Source organism: Engraulis encrasicolus, chromosome 11 (assembly GCF_034702125.1).
Source record: "Engraulis encrasicolus isolate BLACKSEA-1 chromosome 11, IST_EnEncr_1.0, whole genome shotgun sequence".
NCBI lineage: Eukaryota > Metazoa > Chordata > Actinopteri > Clupeiformes > Engraulidae > Engraulis > Engraulis encrasicolus.
Genome location: NC_085867.1, coordinates 32,444,720 through 32,457,219, shown reverse-complemented (window position 1 = coordinate 32,457,219; position 12,500 = coordinate 32,444,720). Strand labels below are relative to the sequence as shown.

Genomic DNA, 12,500 nt, shown 5'->3' with positions numbered 1-12,500 from the left:
GAAGTAATTGACTTTGTATTGAGTCGCGCGACAGAAGCGGTTCTGGAGACTAGAGGCGATTCGCATGCCGAGAGCGACAGTTTGAAGTTGAACTCCTGGCTATCTTATGCTAATGAGCTATGACGCGGTTCGGCGACAAGGCGTCACAGCCAATGACTGTATAGAGGTCAGTAACCACAGCCAATGGGAATGTTGGAATGCTTGCGTTCTGCTTTCAACCAACAAACTCTAGTCGCTTCAATCGCTCGTATTGCTCTTGCTGCACAGAAGCGATTCTCTGTCGCTTCAATCGCATCGCGGCTGGTCTATTTGCCCGGTTAGGCTACGGTCAGTATTATTATTACTGCCTGAGCAAAATACCTAAATAGTCTCACACAATGAGTGCAATAATAACAAAAATCGATTAATAACGATTATCTTGTGGATGAATCGATTAATTGAATCGAGGGCTTTAGGATCGATGCATCGATTCAAAACGATTATTATCTACTCCCCTGGCCATACCACGGGTAGTTGACGCCGTCCGAGTCCGAGATGGCCTTGATCTTGCCGTCGCGCAGGTCCGGCAGCTCCCAGCTGGACCTACGTATGGGGAGAGGGAAGGGACAAAAATAGGAACAAGTTAGGAACTATCTTGCACTCTTATTTTCCTTTCCTTTTTTCTCTCCCTCTCTTTCTTTCTTTCTTTCTTTTCTTTTTTTTGGCAGTGAGTCCTTGCTTTTTCCTGATATAAACAGCAGACACACTCTGTCTTCTTCACCATTTTTTAAGTGAACAAGTTAGGAACTATCTTGCACTCTTGTTTTTTCCTTTCCTTTTTTCTCTCCCTCTCTCTCTCTTTCTTTCTTTCTTTCTTTACATATTTTGTGGCAGTGAGTCCTTGCTTTTTCCTGATAGAAACAGCAGACACACTGTGTCTTCTTCACCATTTTTTAAGTGAACATCAAAAAGCTGGTAGTCTATAAATCAATAAATAGATAAATAGAATTTATGCCATGTGTTGTGATTTAATAACAGCAATTTACAGTGCAGAAAGAACAGAATCTTTTCCATTTTACTGGTACAAGATCTGAGAAGAGTATGCCATGGTTAAGAAAAAAACAACACACCATAAAAAAAAGACCTTGCGTGACCACCCACCAAAAAGCAACCAATGGACCGACCACATACTGTTCCAAACAACCAAAAATCATCAGCATCTGACTGTGATTATCAATCTGCAGCTAACTGGCTCGACTGGGTCGGCTACATACAGTAATTGCTGCTGCTATCAAAGACACAACGGACAGCAGGCCGCCAGACAGTGCACACAGGTTCACTGGGGTTCAGTTAAGCCCGGGACTGGACTGGGACTACAAACCGGCCTGGGTATTTTGGCATGGACCAGCCCCTCACCCCCACCCACATACTGCAATTATGATGGGCTGAGTCCACGATTAAGGATGCACTGATGGGCCGCCCCATCTAAATAGTCAGCCGGTCTAAGGGAAAATTTGAAATGAACAAACAAACAAACAAAAAAAACCATCGGCCCCTGATGACTGTCGGCGCACCGGGAAAAAGCCCTGTATGCCAGATGACCAGTCCAGTCCAGGTTCAGCCCACACAAACATAACAATGGTTACAGCTACAACACATAGCAGGCATGGCAACCTCAGTCGACACGGGTCCCTGAGTCTGGATCAATAATTCCAATTAGTTCATCAAAAGGGATATCTGACAGGCGAGGCGGCCCGGGACCCCCGTGCCCTCTGCTCAGCAGCCCGTCTGAGGAAACGGGGCTAATGATGACCAGACAGTATAACACAGTGTACACAGTGATGCATCATGTCATGAGCAAAGACAATGCACAAACAAACAAATAAACAAACACAGCAGGATCTTGGTTACGATTCGCCGTTTGTTTGATTTTCCCTCTTTTTTTTCTGATGCTATTGTGTCTAAAATCTCTCTGTCACCACGATCCATCCCTGACTGAGAGCCATGACGCTCTCAATACGCTGACTGGCAGACTTATGCCATTGTTCTGTGTGTGTGTGTGTGTGTGTGTGTGTGTGTGTGTGTGTGTGTGTGTGTGTGTGTGTGTGTGTGTGTGCGCGCGTCCAAAAGAGAAGAAGAGAGAGACAATTGGTGACTGGTGAGCACCTAGGGTGCTCCACTAGTGCCTCTTTTCCACAGCCGGTTTTCTGGTAGGCCTACAGCTTGACACATCGCGACTCGACCGCTGCTTTTTGCTTCACGATTGAGCTGTGTCGTGCCTATTCGAAAAGTAAAAAGTGGTGCCCGAGTCACACTTTGTCGATCTGTAGGCCTACCAGAAAACCGGCTGTGGAAAAGAGGCATAGGTAGTCCTATTCAAAAGCACTACAGCCTGCAGACTGGCATCATGCAAAGGCGTGCTTATTTCACACCAGTGCAATCTGCTTTACGTGCCTTTGCAAGTAAAGTCGTGCTCCTCAATGCCACAGGAAAGCACTTTTGTCATGTGACCAGGTTTGCATGTTTTTTTCTCGTCGTGTCAGCAAATTTCTGCTGCTGACGCGAATTTCTGTTGCTAAACACAAAAATGCTCTGCTGTGCCCTGACCAAACCCATACCTCACCCTAACCTGTCTGTTAAGCACACTTCTGCCGCTTTACTTTTGCCAAGAACAGCAAAAAACGCACGGGAAATGGCGAAAATGGGGTGAAATGTGCCCTGACCAAAACCATGCCTAAACCTAACCTGTGGCAGGACATTGTGCAGCACGAGTTAACATGCAAAGTCACAATGCACAAACGTGATAGACGGTTCAAAACAGCGTGTTATCTTAACGCTCTGGTATGATGGAATTCGAGACGATTCGTCGAATGAATTGGTGAGAGGGGACCATTCGAACAAAACGTTGGACCATTCGTAGAAGGCATGGGGCGTTTCGTGCAGTACCTGAGGATTTTTCGTCGAAGACCTAAGGACGTTACGTTCAATCCATGCAGACCTTTCGTGTAACTGGGCAGATGTTTAGTTTAGTCTGCCTATTTTATTAGCCTATTATTTTTTTATATTTTATCAAACTTGTGTGCCTACCACCACAATGCAATGAAAACAAAAATCGAACCATGTAGAAAGTGCGTGCGTCTCTATTTTTTTAAATTAATTATTAATTTTAGTTCAGGCTGCTTTTTTTATCATTAGGCCTATTTTATAGCCTATTTTATATATACTATATTGTAACGGACTGCCTCTGCCTCCTCCGGAGTGAGATAACAGCGTTACCCCCTGTGAACTACACGCGCAGCCTATAAAATGGAGTTAATTTCAAATGGCGGGTGAGACTGTCAGGAAGCAACAAGCCGAGAGAGCAAGAGAGAGGGAACCATGAAGTGTGCGCCGAGAAGATCACCATTCGCAAGAATCGCTAAAGCCAGACATTGATGTGAGCTGTTCCAAATTGAGAGGGTTTTGCAAAAGTGCACTACTAAACGTAAGAAAAGATATTCGTTGTGTTGATATGAATTATTTCTAGTGTGTTGGTCACTGATTTTTATTCATTTTTGGAAAGGTAGGCAGTCTTGCTGCCTGGCTGGCGCCCATCTCATAACTACAGTCGTTTGCACCACTACAATATCAACGAAATGTTTTAAAATGTACGACATCAATTTAAAGGTAGGCCTAAGGGATAATGTATTGTCCACACATGAATAAGAAAATGTTTCCCTACGGGGCGAATAACACCCCCGACGCCGAAGGCGGAGTGCTGTTATCTCTGAAGGGAAATGTATTTTCCGTAGTCACGTGTGGACAATACATTATCCCGCTTATCCCGCCCTTACCAACATTATAAAGCATACATAGTTAACCATAGTTTATAGCGTGCGCAAAGAAAGATAGTTCGTGGAACGCTCATAATTTAAACAGGTTAACAAGCAACATGGTTTGGCTACTTTCTAACTTGTTACAGCCACATTGCGCTTCAAACTGTTTGCAGGCTGCCTCGTTCACCGCGCGATATCTACTAAACTCGGGTTCATGATCATTTCTATCTAATCGGCACAGTATTCCAGAAAAAAGCATAGACAACCCAAACACTGATGTGCGCCCTGACCACCATCATTAGCCTATCGACCCTGATACAGGCAGAGCCTATCAAAGGGCGTTGAACACAATGGCTATGGACCTTTTCAGTAGGCTATGGTTGGGGAAGTAGGGCCTGCGTCGTGATTCACCGTTGGTGTTTGTATCAGCACACCAAAAGTTACCTCACTAACGTTAATGATGTTCTTTGCTGAGTAACCTAGCCAAATATATCCAGATAATCGTGAATTATGCAAAATAAAGTCTGCCAACATGTATTGCCATTCTAGGAGCGATAAGGAGAATGCCGCACAGGCGCGGAGAAAGGGTTCCTTTGACACAGAGAATGCTCTGTGTGGCTGCGCGCATGCAGTGTTTAGTTTGCAGGTTTCAGGCAAATAATGGTGATCGATACGCCCTAGGTCCATAAGACTAACAGTAAAACAGGGACAATGACAAAAGGGATGAATTGCTTGAGGAAATCAAAAGGGACAGAGCGAAGTTATGACAACAAATTGACGTGCACCATTATGCAAGGCTACATGTAGTTATGATGGGTTAACCACTCAGTTACCGTTGCATTCATAATATGTAGCCTATGATAAAGATGACTTCAGCGCAGGATGTCAGAAATAAACAAGACAGCGCAGATGGCTTTTAATTTTTAACATGGCCACCTTATGCGTCAATACGCCAATGCGTATTAGGCTATTTATCATGAAACCTCAAATCGGAAGTAGCCTTATCTTGTACCCAGCACTTTTCAAACCTTACTCGGGTTTATGGTAATTGTCCGGGCCAGCACTTTTGAAATCAAACGGACGCCCTTGCCTGCATGACATGTCATTTGCATGATAAGAGCACGGACGATCATGGACATACGATGGTACACACATAGCCACACACGCACACAACACGGTTCAGTTCAACGTTTATTGACCAGCAAGCGAGCAGCGCAGTACCAGCTGATTTGCTCTGGAATCTCGAAATGAAAACTGACTTTTCTTGGGAAAAGTGTTGCAAGAACATTGAACTCATTTAGTAGGCCTATCATTGTGCCAAGCGTGTGTCGCAATATTGTACTGGGGATATGTGTTGGGGAGGGCATTAACATTAGGCCTATGACAAAAACATTATCAGGGAGGATTGAGGATAAATCTTACACGTTTCCTTATTAATGGAAAATTAATTCCATGCTAATTCCAAGTATTCAAGAACCTAAACAATATGTAATTGCTCCACAGTTCAAGGGTTAGGCTATGGATATTGACACCTTTCCTCCGCGATCGCGGATAGCCCCCACCTTTGCGCTTCTCATCTGGCTGTCACGATATGGAACGGGAAGAGACAGTTCAAGACAAGCGGCATGACTGCAATTGTCAATACAGTAGCCTAAAAAACTGTTAACTGTTCAGCGGTGTGTAGTCAAATTATCACAGCGGTGGTAGATGATTTTATGAAGACCTGGAGGACAAAAACCAACAGACACAATTGCTGAGTGTGTATGCAGTATTTGTAACGAATGATTCTCCTGCCAGGATAGCGTTGGACTACAGAATAACCCATTTACATGTTGAATGTTGAGAGGAGGCATTTTGAAAAGTCGAAGACCTATTCACGAGGATATCATAGCTACCTTTCCTTGTCAATGTCCCATGCACTACAAAATATTCCAGAACCTCATCTGCGAAAGCTTTTTTTTAATGTGGTACACTTCAAGCTTCACAAAACCCACTGGTTAACAGCAGGTTTTACGCACACATTTCGAAGCGGTTAATCACAGATGCTGCTCTCTTCCTTGCTCTCCCTTGCACCCCAACGTACACTGGGTTTAATACACCCTGCAATACTGGCAAACTATTATTCAATTACCATTTCATTTGTTCATGCAAAGACGCGGCAATGCCACAAATAGCCTACATGCAGACACGTTCGCCTACATCCCGTGCTTGCAGTGAATATCCTCAAGGAAAGGAATCCTTACATTCGCTGTTTTTGGTAAACAGTTTCAAAGTCGCCGTCATGCTCCTCTGCAACTGTAGCCTATTTCGTCTCGCTGTTATAGTGCAGCATTTCTACAGGTGCGTAAACATCAACTCAATATGACATGTCTACTTTAGCCTATGGAATGCTTTCTAGCATCAGCACAGCAGATGATCCAGATGAGGGCAGGAGTACTGAAGGGCCAGGTAGAGGAAGAGAGTTAGTCAAAATAGATGTTTATGATGATAGGCCTATAAAGTATGGCACAGTCTAGAAGAAAACCATGATATGTGTAGATTAAAACGTGCAGATGATTTAACAAAGCCATAATTAAATAAGTAACAAATAAGTGAATGAAAGGATAGGCTGTATGCAGAATACAGTAGGCATGGAGCCCAGGACCACTGTGGAAACGGGTAAGGATTTAAGATGAACTAATTGATGAAAATGCATCACAATGAGACCAAATGAAACAGGCAACCACTGTTTAATCAATAATTGTCTATGAAGCCTACATTACTTTTTGATTGTTAATTCAAATAGTTAGGTCTACATTTAATTTAATTGTTAAATTTAATAATAGGGAATAGTGATAGGGAAGTCAGCGATAGGGAAGTCAGATGTTAAGAGGGAGGCGTGCATTTTGTCCTCCGTATCAGAGTGGCCTGAATTTGAATTAAATTCCCGGACTGAGAAAAGGGTCCACTCCGGGCCTGGCTACTTTCTAACTTGTTACAGCCACATTGCGCTTCAAACTGTTTGCAGGCTGCCTCGTTCACTGCGCGATATCTACTAAACTCGGGTTCATAACAGGATCATTTAGAAATGAACTATCTGATCTGCGACAGTATTAAGGAAACTATCAAGGAACTCCTCACTTGTTACTCACATACTAGTGTTAATAAAATATGTCACGACAGCGGCCGGCGGACAGTGACAGTTTGCTGTCTTGAAATAACAATATTCGGACAATAGTGTAGACTTGTGCGCTACACGCTGGGGTGGGGCAGGGCTGCTGTAGGTATCCATTGCGCGCGGCCGGTAGCTTTGGGAACTGTGTGTAAGTTGCATTTGGGTAGGCTATTGCGCGTGTTATAGTTGATTAAGTAATTGACGAGCCAACGTCCGGCAGCAGTGGCTGAGTGTGTAACTTAACTTAACTTAACTTAACTTTTGTAGGCTACTATCGTCCGAGTGTCTCCAGATTGTGATTATTTATTCATTTATTCAAAGAAGATAGCAGTTTACAGACGCTGCTGGTTGCATGGATATTGTGGTGGTTTTCCCTCCTAATTGTATTTTATGAAATTGTAAAAATAAAACTACCATAACCTTTACTCCCGTTGTCTGTCGTTCCTGAATCGTGGTCTAAATTTCACCTCTTACAATAGTGTCCAGTCCAGTGAATGATCCTGCATCCATGGCTAATTGGATAAAGCATACTAAGTGGATTTATCACATGTGAAACGAGAAGGCAGAAAGTGCAATTAGTTAATAAATGAAACAGTGTACACGTCAGTGCTGGTAAAAAAAGAGTTTTAATGACTTGCACAAAGTTGATGCTCGTTTGGTGAACTTCAAAACCTGCGCTGTATTCAATAAAAGCTGGGCATAACGCACATAAAGGACTGAAAATGAAAATACCCCTATATGTGGTACATATTCTATGTTGTAGCCTACTTCAGTTGTTGGTACCCAGACTTGCATTTTGTCGAGTAATGTCCATTTGAACCTCACGTGAAAGTAACGGGGATTGTGCTGCATTTGGTGGATGGAGCTGATATTACGCACATAATTCTACTGAATAAACATCCAACTGCGACCCAAACGGTAACTTGTCGTGGAAGTCTATGTCGAATATGCCTTAATTTGGCTGTTTGCTATTCGCCTCTGGCATCATCCGAGCATGTGTAGTGCGAGACGCCATTATGACCGTTGCGCGTAAATATTTGCAAGACGATGGGGCCGTCAAACACAGTAGGCTATGGATACTTATTTAACGACTTTAATGAAGATGTCATGTAGACTGTTTGACGGCCCCTTCCATAGGACAGCATCCATCCATCTATCCATCCCTTCCTCATCTTTACGCGCAACGGTAATAATAGCCATTACTTTTCTTGTAGACGTTGCGCATAATATTTTATTCATTATCGACTTATTTCAAGCAGCATTCCACTGTCCACTCTGCGTGGCCCTGTTGAAAACATGCATGGTTGCCACCACTTAAAAAGGTGCTTGGAGAGGAGGCAAAACTGGTACAATTTAGGCTGCATTAAAGCATACACGTTAGCTTTCACGTTGTGCGATGGATGGAGACAAGTTTGGAATCGCTCCCTCTCTCTCCCTCTCTCGCTCACACACACACGCGCGACATAATTCTCTGCACTCTTTGCAAGACTCTACTGTCACTTGACTCGTCTTATTGGATACCAGCCAAAATTGTAAGCTAGATAGCCAATAGTTTCGATTGTGCTGCTTGGACTGGAGGTATTTAAACTGCTAAAATGTAGGCTGCATTAAAGCATCCGCACGTTTGTGCGATGGGTGGAGACAACTTGGGAATCGCTGTAAGTTAGAGATTTTTTTAAAACATAGGCTGGCAAGATGTAAATGACCTGCACTGCTTGAAAAAGACGATCGACTATGTGCCCCAGGCATCTTAAATACTAAAAACTAATAGGCGGATGGCGGGTGGATTCGGTTTTGGAAATTGGAGAAAAAACATTAGGGCGGGTGGATAGCAGGTGGATTAGAAATTCTAAGAAGTGGTTGCGGATGAAATAATACATCCACCGCGCACCTCTAGGCCTACTCCACACGTAGGTATATTCCAGACCTACAGAAGACGGTAGCTAGAAGCGTTCATCTAAAAAGTTACCGGAAAGTCAGAAAACTCGCTGCATGACAACCAAATGTGCTCAGTAGACGCACGCTGCCCTGATTCAAAGCGATTCCCGCCTCTCTGCCCGCAGCTGGGGCTAGGGCCTACTCAAATACTGTTCCAGAAATGTAAGGAGTAGAAAGTAACATAGGCCTACAGATATTTGTCAAAAATGTAACGGAGTAAAGTAACGGCGTAAAAGTGAAAAAAAGCTTCTCAAATATTGTTCCAGAAATGTAAGGAGTAGAAAGTAACCTAGATAATTGTCAAAAAAATGTAACGGCATAAACGTAAAAAACCGACAACATACCAGTTAAAATGAGTAGGCCTAAGTACATTTTATTTATGAAGCACATCTGAAAACAGCAAAAAAAAAAAAAACATTTGATTTACATACTAGATTACTAGATAGGCCTACTAGATACATAGAGAGAGAGAGAGAGAGAGAACGCGCTCCTATGCAGTGTTAATATAGCGATTTCACTTCTCTCTCGCTCTTAGTGTTTTTGTTTTTGTTTTACTGTAGCCATGGACTTAACACGGGTGCAGGGGTTCTATAATGTTTTCCGACACTGTTATTTTTTCTGCCTCATGCGCGAACTATTTATTGTCATTCAGTTTGTGCCGTTATTAGGCCTAGGCCTATATGAATCGCGGGTAAATCAGTTATATATTAGTTATATATTTAGACTTCGAACAAAAGAAATAGGCCTAGGACACACGGGAATAATAGGATATAAAATAGGCAGCCTGACTGGATCGATGGACGATTTCCAACAATAAAAGACAGGATATGAAACAAAATAGGCAGCTTATTCAATTAATAAAACTATAGCCCAAGAACATTGCCTCGCCGGGCAGGGAGAGAGAGAGAGAGAGAGAGAGAGAGAGAGAGAGAGAGAGAGAGAGAGAGAGAGAGAGAGCGGTCCAGTGTTAATGTAACGATTTAACTTCTCTCTCTCTCTCTTTACTGTAGCCATGGACTTAACACAGGTGCATGGGTTCTGTAATGTTTTCAACACTGTTATATGCATAGTGCTCTGGCTCATGCGCGAACTTTGTTGTGTGTAAGGCAGACAGCATTCTCTTGTTGCTGGTGCTTCGCATCTAAAAAGTTACCGCCCAAGAACATTGCCTCGCCGGGCAGAGAGAGAGAGAGAGAGAGAGAGCGCTCCTATGCAGTGTTAACGATTTAACTTCTCTCTCTCTCTCTTTACTGTAGCCATGGACTTAATCGTAAAAACAACAACAACATAGCCTACCAGTAAAAACGAGTAGCCTAAGTACATTTTATTTATAGATTTACATGTTTAAATCAACAAAAAAACAAATAGGCTATTTAAAATAGGCTAGACAAAACCGTTCAAATGAACATATTTAAATAGACAAAACCGTTAAAATGAGCATGAAAAAAGCTGATTCTAAGAAAACCCGTTAAAATGAGCATTAAAAAATCTGATTTACATTTCTAATATAGGCAGACTGAAGGGACCTTTAGTTGAAACCTAAGGATCTTTAGTTCAATTTTAAGGACCTTTCGTTGGCTTTTGCGGTAGACGGACCATCCTCGACTAAAGATCCCCAGCCTTATACTAATGGTCCAACGTTTTGTTCGAATGGTCCCCTCTCACCAATTCATTCGACGAAAAGACCTGATACGGTATGATGCCATGTTGCTACATCAGTGAAGTGTTGTCCGGGGACTACTGGTGGTCCGCGACAGAGCTTAGGTGGTCCGCGAGGGGATTTCTACTTTTCCAAGACAAGCTAGCAGTAGGCTATATTTGTCATATTTTCACCACAATAACACAGGCTTGCAATGTGAATAAAAATTGCACTGCATCCAAATTAGTCAAATTGGCACCCACCAAATGTTAATTCAGTGGACAGGTGGTCCCTGAACATTTTTGGGGGGCAAAGTGGTCCTCGGTCTGAAAAGGTTTGAGAAACACTGTGCTACATGAATGGAGTCCATTCTATCGTGTCCATTTCTCTGGCTATCAGGCTAATGTACAGTTCACTACGGACATGGCCTGTTATCGACACAATGGGGAAGGTGAGGAGGACAGACAGCAGACATGACAATGAGATCTCATGCCAGGCACGTAGCGTAGGCTATTACTGTCAGGATATATGGGGACACTCAGAGCGGTGACCTTGTAAAGGTCAGTAGCCTATGTGACAGCTGTTGCTATTCTGACGAGGAGTGAAGGTAATATAAGGGGTGAGGGGGTGGCGTTATCGCTATTCCATGTATGACCTTCAACCAGGTTGAATTCGGAGAGTGGGCGATAGGGAGGTCGGGCGACTAACTGTATTGGTGGCGGTGGGGCTGGGGTGGTGTTGATGGGGGTGGGGGTGGCGTTATCGGTATTCCAGTAGTTGCCAAATTGGGGGTCAGGAACCCCAGGGGGGTAGCAGACATATTGCAGGGGGGTAGCGGACAGATGGGACGGTTTGCATAAAACCTTGAGTATATGCTTTTATAAGCTTTCCATACATTGTTGGTCACAATATTCACTTCACAATATTGCCTATTTACCTTTCCTGTGATTTTACATTTCAGTTTAGCAAAAAAAAAAGTTTTGCATTTGGAAAAGTGGGAGGTGGGGAAAACTATTCTTAGGTCCAAAAGGGGGACCCAGCAAAAAAAAGTTTGGGAACTGTTGCAGTATTCCACGTGGTACCTCCATCCATGTATTCTGATTGGGGGGTGACAGGAGGGCAGGGGTGGTGTTATCATGTCTGGGGCCTGTATGTGGTGATAGGAAGCCTGGGGGTGGTATGTTATCGGTATTCCATGTGGGACCTTCACCCAGCCTGCCCCGAGGACTGGGGCAGACTGCCATCATGTAACGGCATATGTATCTCACGCCAGGCAGTTCTGCTGTGCCCTGACCAAAACCATCCCTAACCCTAACCTGTCAGTAAAGCAACGTTTCTGCTGCTTTACGTTTGTGAAACAAGCAATAGAAATGAGAAATTCGTTGCGAAAGTGTGCCCAGACCAAAACCATCCCTAGACCTAACCTGTCACAGGGCGTTGTGGACCACGAGTCAACATGCAAAGGTGTAGTGCACAAACGCGATAGACGGTTCAAGTCTGCGTGTTTTCTACAGTAGCAACTGACTTGCTTGCCGTGCAATTTGCCATTGATAACCTACTAAGTTGCTAACTGGTAAGCAACGTTGCTGTTGAGAAATGTAGCCCGAGTCTAAAACTGGGGTCAAACTACAGGGTTAAAATGGGAAGTATTGTCCTCTTCCAGCTTATCGCAAGTTATTGTCAGACCCATTTATTTTCTGGGTTGAGATGGTCAGAAATAGAATGTGATATTTATGACTCAAATTTTTGGCATCTGTACGCCTCCGAAATTTAAATTAATTTGCGATGGGGAAATCAGACAGAGTATTAAAATTGTGTAGTCTAGTTTGAGAGCAGCATAACTTCCCAAAACCAGAGGACATGCCCTGGCACAGCTGGCCTGGCACCAAAGCAGGGACATCAGCATGGCCGTCACAATTAATCTACATGTAGTTTCCACTGCTACAGTGCCAGTGCCCATGCCCAATTGGGGGTG

The 12,500-nt window shown here is 43.5% G+C and overlaps 1 protein-coding gene across 1 annotated transcript in view; it reads right to left on the bottom strand.

The window, feature by feature from the left end:
* Nucleotides 1–12,500, bottom strand: part of fam78ab (family with sequence similarity 78 member Ab) — a 27,048-nt gene that overhangs the window by 785 nt on the left and 13,763 nt on the right. The window contains exon 2 of the mRNA XM_063210495.1: nt 505–582. Coding sequence (XP_063066565.1) covers nt 505–582 — 78 coding nt within the window. The remainder of the gene's footprint in view (nt 1–504; nt 583–12,500) is intronic.